At 44.8% G+C, this 22,724-nt stretch overlaps 1 protein-coding gene across 1 annotated transcript; it reads left to right on the top strand.

Annotated features, from left to right (window-relative positions):
• The first annotated feature begins 2,426 nt into the window (after positions 1-2,426).
• On the top strand, positions 2,427-3,958 carry PATE2 (prostate and testis expressed 2). Its single transcript, XM_061407761.1, has 4 exons — positions 2,427-2,646; positions 2,786-2,809; positions 3,276-3,404; positions 3,750-3,958. Exons 1-4 carry the CDS (start codon positions 2,541-2,543, stop codon positions 3,884-3,886), a joined length of 396 nt encoding a protein of 131 aa, XP_061263745.1. The 5' UTR covers positions 2,427-2,540; the 3' UTR covers positions 3,887-3,958.
• The last annotated feature ends 18,766 nt before the right edge of the window (positions 3,959-22,724 follow it).

Here is a 22,724-nt window from a genome sequence, read left to right as displayed (position 1 = left end):
CTACTCAGCCTCTTTTCTCCACTGAATTTTCCTACTGAGCTATCCTCATTCTATTACTCTTATATCTCTAATTAATATATAAATAGTCGCCTAGGCCATCTCTCCTTCGAATACCCTGGATCAGCCGGGGCTGGACCTCGGCAGCTCCTGAAGTTTTAAGCCCTGCACAAGGGATTTATGTTTGATAGTTTCCAAGGCCTCCACACAGACTTGAATATACTACTAACACCAATCTTATGATGAAAATTCATTCTCAATGTTGGTAACATACCCAGAGTCACAATACTGGCAAGCAGCAGAGCCAGGATCTGAACCCACATGTGTACCAAACTTGAGCCTGGGATAAAGGAAGATGTCCTTTCTAGAATTCAGTATCGGTACAGAAGAGTGGTACTTTAACGTCTTTTCCAGTCCTGGGAAAAATGATGCTTTTCATTGACATCTTGCAACTGTAATAGTGAGCAAGAAATCCCACTTTATGTGCATGGGACTAAGTAATCTCAGTAGCAAGCACTGAACATCGTCCCCTGCAGCCCCTCTCTCCACTTACCTGCCATCACCTCCAGCAAGATGCATCTCTCTGAGTTTCTTGCTCACCCATGTCTCTAGAACCACATGACCAGCTCTCATCCCCATGTGGCAGGTTGCTTGATATCTCTGCACTTTGACATTTGCTGTGCCTTTGGGTGCCTGTCCTTATTCACCACCCTATTGTGGTGCTGGAGAAGACTCTTGAGAGTCCCTTGGACTGCAAGGAGATCAAATCAGTCAATCCTAAAGGAAATCAACCCTGAATATTCATTGGAAGGACTGATGCTGAAGCTGAAGCTCCAATACTTTGGCCACTTGATGCAAAGAGTTGACTTATTGGAAAAGACTCTGATGGTGGGAAAGATTGAGGGCAGGAGGAGAAGGGGACCACAGAGGATGGGATGGGTATATGGCATCACTGACTCAATGGACATGAGTTTGAGAAAATTCTGGGAGATAGTGAAGGGAGGCCTGGTGTGCTGCAGTTCATGGGGTCATAAAGAGTCGGACAAGACCAGTGACTGAACAACAACAACATCAACCCTATTCACTTATTCTAGCTATTAATAGCACATCACTAGATGGCACCCCACTCCAGTACTCTTGCCTGGAATATCCCATGGATGGAGGAGCCTGGTAGGCTGCAGTCCATGGGGTCGTTAAGAGTCGGATATGACTAAGCAACTTCACTTTCACTTTTCACTTTCATGCTTTGGAGGAGGAAATGGCAACCCACTCCAGTGTTCTTGCCTGGAGAATCCCAGGGACAAGGGAGCCTGGTGGGCTGCCGTCTATGGGGTCGCACAGAGTCGGACACGACTGAAGTGACTTAGCAGCAGCAGCAGCTTTCAGAGTCCTGCACAAGTATCCTTTCTTCAGGGACACCTTCCCTGGTCATGCAGTCAAATTTGAATGTCCTTTATCTAGGTCTCCAGGTCAACTGTGGCTGATGTACTTGTGTTCACCTTAACTAGCCACTAACCTTCGTGATGCTGCAGATTTGTGGCCTGATTTGCTTGGTATCTTCTCTTTTTATAATACTGCCATTCGGAGAAGGCAATGGCACCCCACTCCAGTACTTTTGCCTGGAAAATCCCATGGATGGAGGAGCCTGGTAGGCTGCAGTCCATGGGGTCGTTAAGAGTCGGACACGACTAAGCAACTTCACTTTCACTTTTCACTTTCACGAATCGGAGAAGGAAATGGCAACCCACTCCAGTGTTCTTGCCTGGAGAATCCCAGGGACGGGGAGCCTGGTGGGCTGCCGTCTATGGGGTCGTACAGAGTCGGACACGACTGAAGTGACTTAGCAGCAGCAGCAGCCATTTGGTATGTGTGTAGAAAATATTTACTTTTTAAAAAGACATCAATTAATAACACCTGAAGTCAAAGTAGGCACATCTCTCCTTCTCCTGAAACCTCCCTTTGCTACACCACAGCAGGGACACTTTGGTGTTTCCCTCACATTCAGACCATACTTGAAATCCTGGATTTAATTCCTGGTGCCTCAGTCTAGGGCTTCCCAAGGTGGCACTAGTGGTAAAGAACCCGACTGCCAATGCAGGAGACAAAAGAGATGTGGGGTTCGATCCCTATGTCAGGAAGATCCCCTGGAGGAGGGCACGGCGACCCACTCCAGTATTCTTGCCTGGAGAATCCAATGGGCAGAGGAGCCTGGTGGGCTACAGTCCACAGGGCGACAAAGAGTCGGATATGACTGAAGCACACGCCTCAGTCTAAGTGAGACAAAGACAAATCTGATTATTCTGAGATTATCAAAAAGAGCTAAAAGGTATGAAAGTATCCAAACCCTGTCTTAAAAGGTTAAAATGTGGCAAAGAGACTTGTCTTCCCTTGCAGAGCACAAGGCTTAGCTATAGAGGAGAATTTTACAATAGATGGTTTATGGGCACTGGACTGGAGTTGGTGCTTTGGTTCTTTCTGGGAACACTGAGATACTAATTTTATGATTATATGATTTAGAAGAATAGCCCAAGGACAGAACATGGATGGAGATCAACCAGGGCCTTCCACAGGCAACTGCACATGACCAAAGTCCCAGGATGTCTGTTCTGTTTCTGCTGCACATTGTCATTGTAGTCTGCATGAGTAAGGGTGAGTCCTGGAGGCAAAGGGAGGGCTGGTTGCTGGTTAAGAGAAAGGAAGGCGCTAGGGGAGGAGAAACTTCCAGAATTGGCTCTTGGGGCTTTGGCAGATGCATATGCAGCTATGATAAAAACTTCTCTTTTCACAGGTGAATTTTATGAACACATGAAAGGTACGACCATGGCTAGTCTAAAGTCCTCGGTAAAAAGGTTATTGGTGACACTTTAGGAGTACCTCTCCCTCCCTCTTTCGAGAAAGCTGTAATCCATTCTTCCTGTAAAATCCTAGGAGTTTGATCTTACCAATTTAGTCCATTTTGTGAAGTTAGGGAGCTAAAATCCCTGTCTTTGCTTCCTTTTCTCCATTACTGAACAAAATCATCAGGCTAGATAAGGGGCTCATTACTTGGGGACCAGAGATAAATTTTTAGGGGAACTCTGACTTCTTGAGATTACATTCAGGGTTTGATTTAAACCTGTCTGTACAAGTTTGCTTTCACAAGATTATCAAAGGAGTCAGGGTCCCAAGAAAAGTTGGGGAGCACTGGGCGGTAGTAAGTTCCTGTTGGGAAGCCCCCCACCTGGAGAACCTTCACCATAAAACCGCATCCTATAAGCACCTCTTTCTGTGTCTGGCAGAGCCTTCAACGATGTGTTACAAATGTAAAAAATATCATCTCGGGATATGCTATGAAGCCATGAGGTCCTGCACCCTGAAGTACAAACAGACATGTGCTGTTGAAAACATCTACGTCCTTACCAGAAAAGGTAGTGTGGGCATAGAGTAACTGAGAAGTAGCCGCCTCTCCCCCACTTAGAGGCAGTCGCCTCCTTTCATCATTAGGACACATGGGTGAGTCGATGGGTAAGGATGGGATGGTCCTGCAAAGCTGGACTTTTCTTTAAGACAGTATTGAGTGAAGGAGAGGTGAATGTCCCCCTCTAAGTTAGAAAATAAAATCCCTTCTCTGGGTCAGTAATTAATAGATTCCGTCTTAGCTCACTAGGGTCTAGAGAAAAGTCAGTGACTGTCTGAAGAAAGGTGATTCCTAGGAATATGGTAGGAGAAAACAGAGTCATTATGGTTGTATTTCCTTTCTTTCACATCCTCAGGGCGGAGTATGTACTTTTATTCAAAACTGTCGTGTAAGGCCAACTGTGAGGACATCAACTTCTTAAGTTTTGAGAAGAGAACAGAGCTCATCTGTTGCAAACATAAAAGCTACTGCAACCTCCCCGAAGGTGTCTAGTTCTGCATCTCTTCTGGAGTTTTGATTATTCTTCAACTCACTATCCCCTTTATGTTTTTTTGCCAAACCTATATTTTGTTCTCCTCTTTTAACCAGTGGCAGGGAGTGAGAAAATCAGCAGGTAGTTAAAAGAGGAGTCATTATTAATGATGGAGCCCCAGACAGAATTTTTGCAAATCCCTATTTACAAGGTTTTGGGTTTTTTATGATGGTACTGCCATGGATATTGTTGAGATTTCAGTTGGTTATTCATTATGTCCTATATGGAAAAGCAAAGTGTTAGTCACTCAGTCATGTCCGCCTCTTTGTGACCCTATGGACAGTAGCTCACCAGGTTTCTCTGTCCATGGAATTCTCCAGGCAAGAATACAGTACTGGGTTGCCATTCCCTTCTCCAGGGGACCTTTTCAACCCAAGGATCGAACCTGGGTCTCCTGCATTGGCAGGCAGATTCTTTACAGTCTGAGCCACCTGAGAAACCAACTTTAGGTAATGTAGTAGTATCAAATCTTATTTTAGTCACATAAATGTCTGTTTTATTTATCCCATTCTGAATGGAAATGCAAAGACTTGTGTCAAAATCATCCCAAACCAGTACTGGGAATTCTGCAACCACACTGTATCCTCATTCATACTCACTGCTCTGGGCTAGGATTCTCTGGATTAGCCCTGGCACTCTCCTTGTGTCCCTGGGTTATGGCAATTAGAGAAGACTAACTCGACTTTTCTAATCTGCTGGCAACATGAGCCACATCTTTCTCTTGTAGACCTCTTGGGGGGAATCTCAGGCCAAGAAAAAACTGGACAAACATAGGAATGAGGCTTCAAGAACTATTTTAGGGGCATTTCAGTTTGTGGAAATTAAGATTCAAGAAACAGTTTGTTGTGGGTGGAGCTGCCATCACCCTCTCTGACCACTTTGTTGAACCAAGTGATTGAATTGGAAATGGAGACCTTGTGCCAGAATGGCTAATCTGTTTCTTCTCATAAAAATGTGAGACAAAAATGTTGATAATAAAGCAGGTGAAGATAATGGAACGTATAGCGACTCCATGCAGTAGTGTTCTAGTTACAGAGAGCCGTATGTAAGATGCAGTTATGAGTAAGCAGAAGGAGTGATACAGCGAAAGCTACTGGTGGTGGGAGATCAAGACAGTCAGCCCTACAGGAAATCAACCCTCAATATTCACTGGAGGGGCTGAAGCTAAAGCTCCAATACTTGACCGCCTGATATAAATAGCCACTCATTGGAAAAGACCCTGATGCTGGGAAAGATTGAGGGCAAGAGGAGAAGGGGGCGACAGAGGGTGAGATGGTTGGATGGCATCGCTGACTCGATGGAAATGAATCTGAGCATGTTCCAGGAGTTGGAGATGGACAGGGAAGCCTGGAGTGCTGCAGACCTTGGGGTCGCAAAGAGTGGGACATGACTGAGCGACTGAACAACAACAACAGTGGTGGGAAGAGATGCAGATCCCTCCCCCGCCCCCTCCCTGCCTCCTCCCCTCCCCCTCCCCACCTCCCCCTCCCTCCCCCTCCCCCTCCCTCCACCTCTCTCCATTTTTCCATCCCTCCCTCCCTGATATAATAAAACAGATAGGCAGAGAGAGACCACACAGCATTGGTGGTGGAACTGCACACCTGTGGCCAAGGTGGCAAAGCCTCCTCGGGTATGAAGTAACCCCAGCATTTCTCTCCCTGTGAATGACGCATACTGCAGTTCTTGGTCCTGGATTTCCATGATCAATTTTCTCCCTTATTATGCCACATGAGATTCTTACAATAAACCGATCACCCCTCTACTTGAATAGTCTGGTGTAGTCTCTGCCTTTGCCTGTGTCTGAAAATATAATCCTTCCTGAGATATTCTCATTTGGGATTTTATCCATACAAAGCTGGGATAAAGAGAGACGTGTACATAACTTTTTAAAAATAGGCAGGCAGGTTGGAAAAGTCAATTGAACAGGGATATTTTGAGTTAAGGAAACACATATTTTTAAAAATTTTTATTGAAGTATATTTGATTTACAGTGTTGTGTTAATTTCTGCTATAGCAGAAATTACAGCTAAGGGATTCAGTTAGACATATACATATATTCTTTTCCATATGTTTATCACAGGATATTGAATATAGTTCCCTTTGCTATATAGTAGGTCCTTGTTGTTTATCCGTCCTAAATATAATAGTTTGCATCTGCTGACTCCAAACTCCCAACCCTTCCGTCCCCTATACCTCACCCCCATTGTTAATCACAGCCTGTTTCATATGTCTGTGAGTCTGTTTCACAGATATGTTCATCTGTGTCATATTTTAGATTCTACGTACAAGTGGTATCATACGGTGCTTGCTTTTTCTGTCTGACTTACTTCACTTAGTATGGTAATCTCTAGGCGCATCTATGTTGCTGCAAATGGCATTCTTTCCTTCCTTTTAATGGCTGAGTAATATTCCATTGTACATATGTACTGCATCTTCTTTGTCCATTCATCTGTGGATGGACATTTAGGGGAAACAGCATATCTTTATTTCTGACTTTATATAGGCTCTCTCACCTGTTGAATTATGGGGCTGGGAGACATAATCTAGGAAAAAGAAAAAAAGAAAGAGAGAGATCATTGTTTTCTATTGGGTTTCAAAATAGACTTTAAAAAATATTTGTGAATCAATGTTTAGACAAAACTTGGCTTTGTTGAACAAGAAGTTTCTAATTTTTAAAAACTTTCCTTAATCTTTCAAGAACAAGCATTGGTACTCTCAGCATTAAAGCACTGAATATGACATTATACATGAATGACTTTTATTTGACCTTGGTGCCCTGCTGGAATCCTTTTTCCTGGTCAGTGTACCTGTCACTCAACTGCACTGAGTGTTGGTCTATGACAACTCACAGCTATTTCCTTCTCTGGAGAATAGCCCTCTGCCAAATGGGAGCTGCCTCACCTGAATACTAAGCTCCCAACTAGAGCAAACACCTCAGCCAACAAATGGCCAACTCCTCCCATCAAGTTGGGACTAAGTCTGTGGCAGTTCTTGTGCCAGAGCTTTGCTGTGGGATCTGACTAAAGCCAGTCTCCAGTTGAGACCATGTTATTGCTAACATTTCCCCTGACCTCCCTTGCTTTCTTGACTCCCCCTGAAAATTTTAGGTTGAGAAGGCCAAGTGTTTTCTACCATCATAGGGCACAGAGCACTAAAACAAGATGAGGGAATTGCCCAGTGGTCCCATGGTTAGGACTCTGCACTTTCACTGCTGAGGACACAGATTTGATCCCTGGTTGGGGAACTAAGATCCCACAAGCCATGTGATGTGGCCAGAGCAAAAAATTTTATAAGTACTAAAATAAAACAAGATGAGGTTGAGTTACAAATGTTACATTTTGGTACCTCTGAGTGATAGTGCGTGTGGCGTGTGAATTGCCCTTATTAGGCTTCCTTGCAGCCAGATACAGAGAAAGCGATGGCACCCACTCCAGTACTTTTGCCTGGAAAATCCCATGGATGGAGGAGCCTGGGAGGCTGCAGTCCATGGGGTCGCTAGAGTTGGACACGACTGAGCGACTTCACTTTCACTTTTCACTTTCATGCATTGGAGAAGGAAATGGCAACCCACTCCAGTGTCCTTGCCTGGAGCATCCCAGGGACAGGGGAGCCTGGTGGGCTGCTGTCTATGGGTCGCACAGAGTCGGACACGACTGAAGCGACTTAGCAGCAGTAGCAGCAGCAGCCAGATAACATTGCTCTAATCTTGGAGAGACTTTTCTTTTGGTTTACCACATCTTGGGATATTATTCCTATTTCCATTTTCCAACTTGAACAAATGAACAGAATAAGACCTAGGTGAAAATTTTATATAATAAATATAAACAACAACAACAAAAGACCTGTTACCATGATTGTCTATTGTTGTCAAAGAAAGAATTGTGGAAACAAGAGGAAAAAAAAATCTCCAGTGGGTCAGAGAGCAGAGTGGAAAAGGATAGAGAATTGATCTCTGTACCCGTTTTCTTTCATTTAAGTGGAAACTACATTCCCAGCACAGGGAATGAAAAACTTCCCATTGCAACCTTGGGAGATGATAGCAATTCAGCCATATTTTCACCAAAATCTAGGAAATAGCTACCACCCAGGGTTCTTTCTGGACTTCCAGGTGGCTCAGTGGTTAAAAAAAAAAAAATCTGCCTGCAATGCACATGTTCAATCTGTGCAGGAGACATAGGCTCAATCCCTGCGTCAGGAAGCTCCTCTGGAGAAGGGATGGCTGCCCACTCCAGTATTCTTGCCTGGACAGAGGAGCCTGGTGGACCACAGTCCATGGAGGTCAAAAAGAGTTGGACACAACCAAGCGACTAACAACTTTCAAGTTCAACTTTCAGGGCTTTTTCTAGTGGGAGTCAAGGGAGAGACTTGAAACGATCAAGCAGTGTAAATCTTTGATGCAGTCCTCACTTTTGTAACTGGACATGAGGCCGAAGATGACAGTCACAGCTGCATTCACACTGCCTGCTCCACCTTCTCTCACTTCCACCCATGTCTCAGCTGGACAGGGCTCTTGACCTGATGGCATATTCCAGCCTTCAATCCTGTATGATCTGAACTCTTGGTGGTTTTGTCCTTATAGCATCATTACAGGTTACTATTGAACAAGACTACTGGACAAGAGAGTACTAAAGATATTCCAGCATATCCTATGGTTTTCAAAAAAGTTCTTCATGCCATCATTGTGTAGTAACAACCTAAATTCCCTTGTAATCAAAATCAATTACCTCTTTTCACTGCCTGTGAGACTCTGATATTTTGCTCCCTCTCCTCCCCCTGCCCCCACCTTTGTCTTATCCTAGGGTCAAGCTGATGCAGGGGACTGGGGAGACCGGGCATACCTTTACACTGTAAAGAGAATCATCCCCTGGGTGTCTCCCAGGTTCCACCATAAACGAAAGGGAAAGGAATTTGGGAAACTCCTCAGAGTAATTCCCTGGCTTACTAGGCTATTGTCTTGTTGCAAAATATGTTTTAAAAATATAAAACCCTGCCTATTACAGGGCTTCCCAGGTGTACGAGACAGCAAAAGAGACACTGATGTATAGAACAGTCTTATGGACTCTATGGGAGAGGGAGAGGGTGGGAAGATTTGGGAGAATGACATTGAAACATGTAAAATATCATGTATGAAACAAGATGCCAGTCCAGGTTCGATGCACGATACTGGATGCTTGGGGCTGGTGCACTGGGACGACCCAGAGGGATGGTATGGGGAGGGAGGAGGGAGGAGGGTTCAGGATGGGGAACACATGTACACCTGTGGCGGATTCATTTTGATATTTGGCAAAACTAATACAATTATGTAAAGTTTAAAAATAAAATAAAATTTAAAAAAAAAAAGAAATTTGAAAAAAAAAAAAAAACACTCCTGTTAATGCAGGAGACGCAGTTTCCATCCCTGGGTCCCCTGGAGGAAAAAATCTCAACCTACTCCAGTATTCTTGTCTGGAAAATCCCATGAACAGAGGAGCCTGGCAGGCTACAGTCCTTGGGTCCCAAAGACTTGGACACAACACCGTGTTCTCTCTCTCTCTCTCTCACACACACACACACACACACACTGCATATTACTGCATTATTTTAGCTTTCTTCTGTTTTATACCAAATCTTGTTTTATTCCTGGACAGAGGCTTACCCAGGATGCATTGGGGTCAGGTTGGTTCCTGCGGGAGGCAAAAGTGAAAAATCACATAAAAGATAAAACTGGACTTCCCTGGCAGTCCAGTGGTTAAGACTCAATGCTTCTACTCTAAGGGGTGTGGGTCAGATCCCTGGTCTGACAGCCAAGATCCCACATGCTGCGTGGCCAAAATAAATAAATAAATAAAATACAACAGAGCTTTGCCTGGTACCACCTTTCCCAGCCTCAGAAGCCTCTACCACTGCGTGAGGGACTTGGGTTGCTGGGCTTCAGTGCCTCTCAACTAGGCTGGGTTTGGGTTCAGAATGTCAACTTGAGAGCCTTCAAGCTTCTCCTACCAACCAACATAGTGTTTCTTCTATCTTCTTCCTCTTTAATTAACTATAGTAAGCAGTGAGAATTTTCTAGGACCTCCTCATATCTTATGAAATCTAAGCTTCTACAGTACTATTTTTTAATTTATTTAATTAAAGGATAATTACAATATTGTGTTGGTTTCTGCCATACATCAACATGGATCAGCCATAGGTATACATATGTCCCCTCCCTTGTGAGACTCCCTCCAACCTCCCAACCCATCCCATCCCTCTAGGTTGTCACAGGGCCCTGGTTTGAGTTCCCTGAGTCATACAGTAATATTTTGCTGTTAAAAGCCTCAGAAATCTTCTCGAGTCCTAAATTTCCCAACTATGTTCCTGTTTGCATGGCCTCCACCATAGTTTATCTAACTGCAGTATATAAGCAAAGATATTTTGAATTTTTTTTCCCATAGGTGGCCATAAGCTAAATGTACTCTCTATGATACTATCCATGAAACCAAGTTTCTATTCTAGGGCTGTTGGACACTGGCCATCATCTACCCTGAGGCACTGACTGCTTTGAAGCCACAGGCAGTGAGCAACACAGGCCCGGAGGCTTTCTCACACTTGGCTGCCCCCCAGCTCAAGAGAGGACATGCTCCCACATTTGAACAGTTTGATCCAGCAGCAATTCAAAGTACTCCTCTTCAAGTTCTGTTTCTGAACTTTCTGCAAACTCTGTATTCACAGGGCTCCTCTTGCAAACATATTTGAGAATAAAGGAGACTTGGGGCTTCCCTGGTGGTTCAGTGATCAAGAATCTGCCTGCCAGTGCAGGAGACAAGGGTTTGATCCCTGGGTCGGGAAGATTCCCTGGAGAAGGAAGTAGCAACTCAATCCAGTATTCTTGTTTGGGAAGTCCCATAGACAGAGGGCCCTGGTGGGCCACAGTCCATGGGGTCACAAGAGCAGGACACAACTTAGTGACTAAACAACAAAAACAAAGGAGAGTTAGTCTTATCCTCTCTCCTAATTTAGTTTAATCCTATAACTGCTTCTCAATGCAATCTTGTTTCCACAATAGGCCCCGGTTCACTGAATACTGTTCACCCTCTGGGACTCCTTCATCACCATCCTTCTTGATATAGTAACAATTTACTATAAGCTTAATTTTAGCATTCAGCATATAATGAGCATTTTCTCATGCCAATTGTTGCTCTAAGCCCTTGACACACAGTACCTCATTTTATTCTCACTGCAACCTTATGAAGTACCAGAATTTAAGATGCTTTGGTAAGGTTACATGTGTAGTCAGAGCTGCCATTTGAAGGCACAATTTATCAATTCAGTCAGTCAGTTCAGTCGCTCAGTTGTGTCTGACTCTTTGCGACCCCATGAATTGCAGCACACCAGGCCTCCCTGTCCATCACCAACTCCTGGATTCACTCAGACTCATGTCCATCGAGTCAGTGATGCCATCCAGCCATCTCATCCTCTGGCGTCCCCTTCTCCTCCTGCCCCCAATCCCTCCCAGCGTCAGAGTCTTTTCCAATGAGTCAGCTCTTTGCATGAGGTGGCCAAAGTACTGAAGTTTCAGCTCTAGCATCATTCCTTCCAAAGAAATCCCAGGGCTGATCTCCTTCAGAATGGACTGGTTGGATCTCCTTGCAGTCCAAGGGACTCTCAAGAGTCTTCTCCAACACCACACTTCAAAAGCATCAATTCTTCTGCGCTCAGCCTTCTTCACAGTCCAACTCTCACATCCATACATGACCACAGGAAAAACCATAGTTTTGACTAGACGGACCTTTGTTGGCAAAGTAATGTCTCTGCTTTTGAATATGCTATCTAGGTCTGTCATAACTTTCCTTCCAAGGAGTGAGCGTCTTTTAATCTCATGGCTGCAGTCACCATCTGCAGTGATTTTGGAGCCCAAAAAATAAAGTCTGACACTGTTTCCACTGTTTCCCCACCTATTTCCCATGAAGTGATGGGACCAGATGCCATGATCTTCGTTTTCCAAATGTTGAGCTTTAAGCCAACTTTTTCACTCTCCACTTTCACTTTCATCAAGAGGCTTTTTAGTTCCTCTTCACTTTCTGCCATAAGGGTGGTGTCATCTGCATATCTGAGGTTATTGATATTTCTTCCAGCAATCTTGATTCCAGCTTGTGTTTCTTCCAGTCCAGCATTGTTTTAAGCTGATATGACACTTCTTCCATAAAGTGGACCTCAATAAAGGAGTTAATGTATGAATGCTCAGTTCCTTTATTTCAACAATACCATCTTGCAGGGCTGAATGAATATATCAGACTTTATAGAGTGACTGGCCTAGGTGGAACAAAAAAAGCAAACTATTGGTTTGGTCAAAAAGTTCATTCAGGTTTTCCATATGAGCTTACAGAAAAACCCAAACAAACTTTTGGGCCAACCCAATATAAGCTAAATACGGCTATCTCCATATCTATGGTACATCCATAGTGTGGAATTTTGTTGTTCTTTAGTCGTCCAACTCCTCTGTGACCCTAGGGATTGGGGTATTCCAGACAAAAATACTGGAATGGGTTACCATTTCCTCCTCTAGGGGATCTTTCTGACTCACGTCTCCTACCCACATCTCCTGCATTGCAGGTGAATTCTTTACCACTGAGCCACCAGGGAAGCCCAGCTATCTCCATAGTCCAATAGAAAGAAAAGGAAAGTGAAATTTATCCTAGGCCCTCCTACACACAGGACCCAGGTCCTAGCTTTGTTCTGTCAACCTAAATAAAGATGGAAACCGGGGCAAGTTTCAATGACCAGAATTTGAGGTTATTCAGGAATAGCAGGGGAATTGCAATTCGGGAAAGGCATGCTGTCGCAAGACACAAACGTATCTGTTGAGGGCTTGGGGTGGGCTGTATTTACAGGCAACAAGTGCAAAGAGGGGTAAGTCCAGCCAGAGTTTGAGCAGTAAGTTCATTGGCTTGAGGATGGGGAGAGATTTCTGCTGAATGTTCATCGATCAGGAGATAATTCTCAATCTCCTGTAAATCAGGCATGTATGCAAAATCAATCTCTCAGTTATTAAGTTCTATACTTCTCAAGGAGCACACATGAGATTCTTTGTTACATATCCTCTGGTTCCATTCTTTAAAATTTGTTTATTTTTAATTGGAGGATAATTGCTTTACAATTGGCTTCCCTAGTGGGTCAGAGGGTAAAGAATCTGCCTGCATTGCAGCAGACCCGGGTTCAATCCCTGGGTCAGGAAGATCCCCTGGAGAAGGAAATGGCACCCCACTCCAGTATTCTTGCCTGGGGAATCCCATGGACAGAGGAGCCTGGCACTCTGCAGTCCATGGGGTCACAAAGAATCGAAAATGACTGAAGTGACTTAGCACAATTGCTTTACAATATTGTGTTGGTTTCTGCCATATATCAGCATGAATCAGCTGTAGGTATACATATATCTCCTCCCTCGCTCTTCAACCTTCCTCCCACCTCTCTCGCAATCCCACCCTTCTAGGTTGTCACAGAGCCCTGGATTTAAGCTCCCTTAGTCATACAATGAGTCTCCACTGGCGGTCTAATTTTCCATATGGTAATGCATGCTTCAAGGCTACTCTCCTAGTCTGCCCCACGTCCCTCCCTGTGCCCGCAACTCTGTTCCCTCTGCCTGCATCTCCATTGCTGCCCTGCATATGGGCTCTTCAGCACCATCTTTCTAGATTCCAAATATAGGCATTAATATATGATATTTGTCTTTCTCTTTCTGACTCACTTCATTCTGTATAATAGGCTCTAGGTTCATCCACCTTATTAGAACTGACTCAAATGTGTTCCTTTTTATGGCTGAGTGATATTCCATTGTATATGTGTACCACAACTTCTTTATCCATTCATCTGTCAATGGACATCTAGGCGGCTTCCATGCTCTAGCCATTGTAAATAGTGCTGTGATGAACATTGGGGTGCAGGTGTCTCTTTGAATTATGGTCTATTCAGGTTATACACCTGAGTGGAATTGTTGGGTTATGTGGTAGTTTTCAGAGAAGGTGATGACACCCCATTCCAGTACTCTTGCCTGGAAAATCCCATGGACGGAGGAGCCTGGTAGGCTGCAGTCCATGGGGTCTCGAAGAGTTGGACACAACTGAGCAACTTCACTTTCACTTTTCACTTTCATGCATTGGAGAAGGAAATGGCAATCTACCCCAGTGTTCTTGCCTGGAGAATCCCAGGGACGGGGGAGCCTAGTGGGCCGCTGTCTCTGGGGTCGCACAGAGTCGGACACGACTGAAGTGACTTAGCAGCAGCAGCAGCAGTGGTAGTTTTATTCCTACTTTTTAAAGGAATCTTCATACTGTTCTCCATAGTGACTGGATCAGTTTGCGTTCCCACCAACAGTGCAAGAGGGTTCCCTTTTCTCCACACCCTTTCCAGAATTTATTGTCTGTAGGTTTTTTGATGACGGCCATTTGACCGATGTGAGGTGATACCTCATTGTAGTTTTGATTTGCATTTCTCTAATAATGAGCGATGTTGAGCATCTTTTCATGTGTTTGTTAGCTATCTGTATGTTTTCTTTGGAGAACTGGTTCCATTTTAGATCAAAATCCCTTCCTCAACTCATTTGAAAAGACCCTGATGCTGGGAAAGATTGAGGGCAGGAGGAGAAGGAGATGACAGAGGATGAGATGGTTGGATGGCATCACCGACTCAATGGACATGGGTTTGGGTGGACTCCGGGAGTTGGTGATGGACAGGGAGGCCTGGTGTGCTGCAGTTCATGGGGTCGCAAAGAGTCGGATACGACTGAGCGACTGAACTGAACTAGCCCTCTGAATCCTTCTTCAAAGCACTGTTTCCCCCTCTCCTTGTCTCTTTTGTTCATAGTAGTGTCTCCAGCACCTCAAACAACTTCCCAGTATCTATCAGATGGCAAACATCCACTAATATTTGTTGATGGTTGAGTAATCAACTATTAATTATTACTCTATTAGACCTGCTCCCTCCCCAGCAGTCTGATGGCAATACTTGGCAACCCACAGAATTTTGAATCTAAAGCACTGAGTTGGACCGTATTGCTGTGGGCTTGAGCATGTATATTTCAGGACGGTCTCCAAATTGAGCCCAAAGTGCAATGAATAGTTTCAGCTCCCCAAACCCTATTGCCTTTGAGATCTTTCCAGCAATACCAGGGGAGGCTAAACCCCCTCAATCATGGTGAATTTAGGACTTCTCTGGCAGTCCAGCAGTTGAGAATATTTCTGCCAGTGCAGGGGACATGGGTTTCATTCCTGGTTCGGGAAGATTCCACGTGGTATGCAGCAACAAAGCCTGTGCTTAGTTGCTTTAAATTATGTAATTTTCATGTATACAACATTATATTTCTACTTCTATATACATTACAGCATGCTCAACACCAAAAATTTAGTTTCCATTCATCACCACACACTTGGTTCCCTATACTCATTTCATCTTCTAGCCACCCCTTCCTCTCTGGAGTGACCCTTGAACAATGTGAGGATTGGGGTGTCAACCCTCCACCAGTCAAAAATCCACATATAACTTTACAGTCAGGCTTCCTTATAAAAGATTCCACACCCAGAGATTCAGCCAACAGAGGACTGTGTAGTGCTGTGGTATGTATTTAATTTTAAAAATCTAGGAATAAGTGGACCCACGCAATGCAAACTTGTATTGTTCAAGGGTCAACTGTATTCTGTTTTCTGTATCTGTGTGTTTGTTTCTGGTTAGGTTTGTCATTGATTTTTGTTTTGTTTTGTTTTATATTCCATCTATGAGTGAAATCATACAGTATTTGTTTTTTTCTATCTTATATTTCTCTCAGTGTAATACTCTCAAGATCTATCCATGTTGTTACAAATGTCAAGATTTCATCTTTTTGAAAGGCTGAATAGTATATCATTGTACATATATTAATATATATAATGTATGTATGTGTGTGTGTGTGTGTGTGTAGTGTCCATATGTATAAATGGGCTTCCATGGTGGCTCAGACTGTAAAGAATCTGCCTGCAATGCAGGACACGTGGGTTATATCCCTGGGTCACGAAGATCCCCTGTAGTAGGAAATGGCAACCCACTCCAGTATTCTTGCCTGGATAATCTCATGGGAAGAGGAGCCTAGCGGGCTGCAGTCTATTGGGTCACAAAGAGTTGGACATGACTGAGCACGCGTGCAACTCAAATCAAAAGTTTTCTTTATCTATTCTTTATAATAGAATAAAGAATTTTCTTTATCTATTCATTCATTGATGGGCACTTAGGCTGTTTCCATATCTTGGCTAACATAAACAACACTAAGATAAATGCTAGGGTGCATATATCTTTTCAAAGTAGTGTTTTTGTATGTTTTGGATAAATACCCAGAAGTGGGTTCTGGGAAAGTGGGATAAGTGAATCATATGGTAGTTCTTAACTTTCTGAGGAATATCCATACTGTTTTCCATTGCGGCTACACCAATTTATGTTCCAACACTGTATGAGGGTCCTGTTTCCTCCACGTACTTGCCAACACTTGTGATTTCTTGCCTTTTTGGTAATAATCATTCTATTTTGATAATAGCACATCCATGGGTGTGAGATAATATCTCACTGTGGTTTTGATTTGCATTTCCCTAGTGATGAGTGAGGAGAAGGCAATGGCACCCCACTCCAGTGCTCTTGCCTGGCAAATCCCATGGACGGAGGAGCCTGGTGGGCTGCAGTCCATGGGGTTGCAAAGAGTCAGACACGACTGAGCGACTTCACTTTCACTTTTGACTTTCATGCATTGGAGAAGGAAATGGCAACCCACTCCAGTGTTCTTGCCTGGAGAATCCCAGGGACGGGGGAGCCTGGTGGGCTGATGTCTATAGGGTCGCGCAGAGTCAGACACGACTGAAGTGACTCAGCAGCAGCAGCAGTGATGAGTGATGCTGAACATCTTTTCATGTGCCTGTTGGCCATCTGTATGTCTTTGAAGAAATAAAGGTCTATTCAGATAAACAAATCTGTCTATTCAGATCCTCTGCCCATTTTTTAATTGTTTTGTTAAGTTGTATGAGTTGCTGAGTTGTATAATTCCTTATATTTTGGATATTAACACTGTACTGAATGTATTATTCACAAATATCTTCTCCCATTCATCAGATTACCATCCTTTTTTTTTCCTTGGCCGTGTTTCACATTCTTTCTTTGTCTTCAACTTTTGACCGTCTGTCTTTAAGATGGTCTTTTTGCATTGAAGCAATTAGGTGTTCTCTTAGTTTCACGGACTTGTGTGTCCAGTTCCTTGTCAGGTTCAGGAAGTTTCAGATATTATTTCTTTAAGTAAACTGTCTCCTCTCTTCTCCTTCTCCTCTTCTCCTTTTGGGATAACTGTTACCCTAATGTTGCCCTTCCTAAAAGATTTAGTTAACTCTCATAAACTTTCCTCATTTTTTTTTTTTTAGATCTTAATTCTCATTCCTTTTTTACCTGTACCACTTCTGGATTTCCATTGTCTAGCTTGCTAATTCTCTCTTTCATATGATCTGCTTTATTGGCAATGGATTCCAATGTATTGTCCATCTCATTAATTGAGTTCCTCAGCTCCAGAATGATTTCTGCTTGCTTCTCCCTTAGAATTTCAATCTCTTTGGTAAGGTCCTCCTTCTGCTCATTACTTTCATTCCTGAGCTCATTGAATTGCCTTCTTAGCCTGTAGCGCATTGAATTTCATGACAGCTATTTTGAATTCTCTATCAGTTAGACCGTAATATTCTATGACTTTTTTAATTTCTGGAAAGTTTTCATTTACTTTTTATGTATTATGTGGTTCTTCATACTGCTTGATGGTTCCTTTGCCAGCACATTTGAAGTAGCAATCACCTTTTTTCCTTAAAGATTTTTTTAAATTTGATTCCAATGATACAGCAGGTTAGACATTAGAGGCTTCTCTCTTGTTTTCCAATGAGTGGCACTATGGTAAGTTTTCAGTTTCTTATACCGGCACTGCCTCTGGCTGTGAGTCTGCACTGTGCCACAGGTGGAGCCCACTGTGCTCCTGAACGCTGCTGTGTCTCTGGCCTCACCTCCTGGGGCACAGAGACGGCAGGCACTTCCACAGCAGCTACAGTCTCCTGAATGTCACTCTCCGCTGCTTAGGGGAAGAGCGGGAGCTGACATCAGGGTACCTCTGCCATCTGCGGTACCGTTGGGTTGGTGGGAGCCGCTGCTAAGGGTGGTGGGTGGAGACCAGCACTGTGGATGCCTCTGTGGCTGGAGGGCAGGGTCCCAGGCTCCTCTGTCGCTGATACCCACTGGCCTGTGTGTGTGGGCACCGCAGCAGCGGGAGCCCCAGGGCATATGGCCATCTCTTCAGCTGCCACCGGGTTCTCTGGGGCTGCAGGCTCAACCAGAGTGGCTGTGGGCCGGGATTGTGGCCACCACCTGTGCTGTGGTCCTGGTTCCAGCTCTTCTTTGTGTTCCAGCCCACCTACCTTTAGATATACCGATATGTGGATTTTCCAGCGTCCTGAGTGTGTTGGGCAGAGCTGCTCTGTTGAGTTGTGGATGTTTAACTGGTTGTTGATTGAGGGGGAGAGACAAAGGGTGCATCTCAATCCACCATGATGCTGATATCAATACCATTGTCTTTTTTGGTTTGTTTTTGGCCACACCTTGCAGCATGTGGAACTTCCCTGACCAGGGGACCAGGAATTGAACACGTGCCCCCACAGTGGAAGTGGGAAGCCCAATACCATTATCTTTTTAACAAATATTCTATGATTTGAAAGCCCATGACTGGCTGCAAAAGTCTGAGCTGGTTTTCTTTTTTTAAAATATTTTATTTATCTATTTGGCTGCATTGGGTCTTAGCTGTGACACGTGGGGTCTTCACTGCAACACGTGAGCTTCTCTCTAGGTGGTACCGGCTCCAGGGCACAGGGCCTTAGTGGTTGCTCTGCAGCATGTGGGGTCTTAGTTCCCTCACCAGGGGCTGAACTCATGTCCCCTGCATTGAAAGATGGACTCTTAACTGCTGGACCATTAAGGAAGTCCTGGAGCTGAAGTTTTGAATCTACTACTTTGCTTTGGGAATAATACTGTTGTAGGCAGGGGATTACTATATTGCTCTCTATGTGTGAAGAGAGATAGCAAGAGAATTAAATAGTATTATATCCCCAAATGAATCAGGAGTCAGAGAGGTGGTTTTGTAGGTGTTAGCATATGTGCAGCGAGATGGGTATTAGAATAGGTTGCTCATCTAGATGCATAAATTTTGTGAAACAGCATAATAGTTTCTCTGTCATTTCTTAATTTGATGCATTCAAAACTTCCCAAGAAGTCTTTGCTTTAAATTCATGTAACAAATATTATCAAAATTATAAGATGCTTGGGATCTTAAGTGGCTTTTATGCGAGTGAAGAGAGAAGCCAGTTAATCCAGGACAAACATGTTGTTTGCAGAAATAGGAGCCTTCACACTGGGCTACAATGCAGAGATAAAGGAACTCCCCTTACCCAAATTGGCTGGGAAGAGTGATGTCACTGAATGAGAAAGTAAAGGGCCTTCCAAGAAGATAGGGTAGGTAGGAAGGGAGGTAGAGGGACTGCCAGTCACAGCAAAGGCACACACATGTGAGAATCTGGAAAGTCCAGCAGCGGGAGTCTGATGGCGACTTATGAGCAGTGTCGGGGAATAGAGTATGAGACGGTTGGATGGCACCACCGACTCAACGGACATGAGTTTGAGCAAACTTCGGAAGACAGTGAAGGACAGGGAAGCCTGGCATGCTGCAGTCCATGGGGTCTCAAAGAGTTGGACACGACTGAGCGACTGAACAACAATAACAAATCAGAGAACTTCCTGATTAGAGGGCAGCAGCCTGCTCTTCACTGCCTCTGAGACAGAAGCTCTCCACTACTCTTGTGCTGAGTTCTTGGTTCTCGCCACGAATGGTAGTATGAGTGAGGGAGTTTTTGATCTTCCTATCTACTTGAGGGTAATATGTGAGTTCACAGGATCTGTGAAGCCATCAGAAAATCATTGAGTAATTGATAAGGTTCCTGCTCTGATGTGTTAAGGCTTGGGAAATTTTGCCTTACCTAAACTTAGCTGGGAAATAGACTGTCTCCCAAGAATCCTGACCCTCCCTGCAGGCTCTCTCCTTCCTTTTACCCAATGACCCCCTCTTCTCCTCCCAAGCAATGTAGGGAATACTGCCAATTCCCAGAAGTTTGGAACATCTAGAAGGGCTCCGGTGGGTTGCCAGAATTCTCTGGGAGTTGGAAACCCTAGAAATGAAGAGGAGACACAGAGAGAGGCTTTCTAGACATTTAACACAAGCTTCTTGGGACCTCTATGCATCCTCTGGCTGTTTCCTAGACTGTGACCATCCAGAATTGTCAGGTGGGGTCCAGTCTCGCCCAGATACACTAGCAGAGCTCAGTGAACATCTTTGATGTCCACCCACCAAGGAAAACCAGACAGTCTGCTCTGAACCTGAGCCTCCATCTTCAAAGGTCATTGTAGAAGAAACTGTTCCTGACCTTCCTGTTCACTTGGAACAAGCAAGTCAGATCTAAGCCTTGGTGGCAGTTAAAATTTAACAGACCACTCTTGCAGCCACCCCCACCGCCAAGCTCTTCCTCATCCCAAGCCAGAGCTTTAGCTGCAGGCCCCTAGCCCACTGTACTGTCTGGGCAGACGACATTTTTCAGAGAGTGGTTCCTGCTGGTTAAGGTTTCTGACACCTGTCCTGGCTAGGAGGTCAACGCTATGATGCATATGTGCGTGCTAAGTCACTTCAGTCATGCCCGACTCTTAGCAACCCCATGGACTGCAGCCCACCAGGCTCCTCTGTCCATGGGATTCTCCAGGCAAGAATACTGGAGTGAGTTGCTGTGCCCTCCTCCAGGGGATCTTCCCCACTCAGGGATCGAACCTGCATCTCTTATGTCTCCTGCATTGACAGGCGTGTTCTTTACCACTAATGCCTCCTGGGAAACCCCCAAGACTACTATGGAAAACTATTAAAAGCATTCCATGTTCTTCAGTTCAGTTCAGTCGCTCAGTCGTATCCGACTCTTTGCCACCCCATAAATTGCAGCACGCCAGGCCTCCCTGTCCATCACCAACTCCCAGAGTTCACTCAGACTCACGTCCATCGAGTCGGTGATGCCATCCAGCCATCTCATCCTCTGTCGTCCCCTTCTCCTCCTGCCCCCAATCCCTCCCAGCATCAGAGTCTTTTCCAAGGAGTCAACTCTTTGCATGAGGTGGCCAAAGTACTGGAGTTTCAGCTTTAGCATCATTCCTTCCAAAGAAATCCCAGGGCTGATCTCCTTCAGAATGGACCGGTTGGATCTCCTTGCAGTCCAAGGGACTCTCAAGAGTCTTCTCCAACACCACACTTCAAAAGCATCAATTCTTCGGCACTCAGCTTTCTTCACAGTCCAACTCTCACATCCATACATGACCACAGGAAAAACCATAGCCTTGACTAGACGGACCTTTGTTGGCAAAGTAATGTCCCTGCTTTTGAATATGCTATCTAGGTTGGTCATAACTTTCCTTCCAAGGAGTAATTGTCTTTTAATTTCATGGCTGCAGTCACCATCTGCCGTGATCTTGGAGCCCAAAAAATAAAATCTGACACTGTTTCAACTGTTTCCCCATCTATTTCCCATGAAGTGATGGGACCAGATGCCATGATCCTCGTTTTCTGAATGTTGAGCTTTAAGCCAACTTTTTCACTCTCCTCTTTCACTTTCATCCATATTCTTATGCTATGCTATGCTAAGTCACTTCAGTCGTGTCCGACTCTGTGCGACCCCATAGACGGCAGCCCACAGGCTCCCCCGTCCCTGGGATTCTCCAGGCAAGAACACTGGAGTGGGTTGCCATTTCCTTCTCCAATGCATGAAAGTGAAAAGTGAAAGTGAAGTCCCTCAGTCGTGTCCGACTCAGCGACCCCATGGACTTCAGCCTACCAGGCTCCTCTGTCCATGGCATTTTCCAGGCAAGAGTACTGGAGTGGGGTGCCATTGCCTTCTCCGCATCCATGTTCTTACCAGAGCCCAATCATGCAGGTTTTTATTTGGGTAGTCTTGGTGAACACACACTTGATTCACTCCTGGCTTGGGGAAATAGAGATATTGGACCCCACAGTGTCACGTTTGCCAGCCACTTCCCAAGGAACCCTTGACGTCAAAGTCAGTGTTATTACCCTGGCGGACATTGTACTTGGGTTTAGCAGGGCGGGCTCCGGGAGAGGGGGTAAGCAAGAACTGGCAGAAATGCACCACTAGGGGGCAGTATAACCTCCACTCCCTCTTCTCCAGCCTGGCAAGTCAATGTCCCAGAAGCCTGTGCAGTAGGAAGGACTGGGTGAGCATCTGTTGTGACTGCAGTCCTAGACAATAGGTTGGGGACTGTTGTTTGGGGCGGCTTACAGGAGCCTCCCATCTGTACTCATCACTCCTAAAGTTGGTGGGTTACTCTCAGAGCACGGGACTGGAAGGTGACAACTGGGTGAAGGGGTGGGGCTTGAGGGAATGGCCTCAAGGGAAAGCCTTCTCTACCTTCGAGACTGAGACCCTGATAATTCATTCCTGGCAATGTCTCAGGAGGGGGTCATGGAGAAACGTTTCAGAGGAGTCCTTGTGAAGCAGCTAGTTATTATTCCTGGTCTTACCACAACTGATCCCCTCCCTTTTCATGTGTTCCAGGAGTTAATCTCCTAAACCCAGCATGGAGAAGAGCTGAACTGATGAAAAGTGGTGACTCAAAACCCATATCTGACTCCAAGTTCACGTTCCTTGCTTCTGTTACCAGTCAGACATGATCTCTGCCCTGCTGACTGAGAGGACATGAATCAGCATC

Source organism: Bos javanicus, chromosome 29, assembly GCF_032452875.1.
Source record: "Bos javanicus breed banteng chromosome 29, ARS-OSU_banteng_1.0, whole genome shotgun sequence".
Lineage (NCBI taxonomy): Eukaryota > Metazoa > Chordata > Mammalia > Artiodactyla > Bovidae > Bos > Bos javanicus.
The sequence above is the reverse complement of the archived record's forward strand: the minus strand, read 5'-3'. Positions and strand labels throughout refer to the sequence as shown.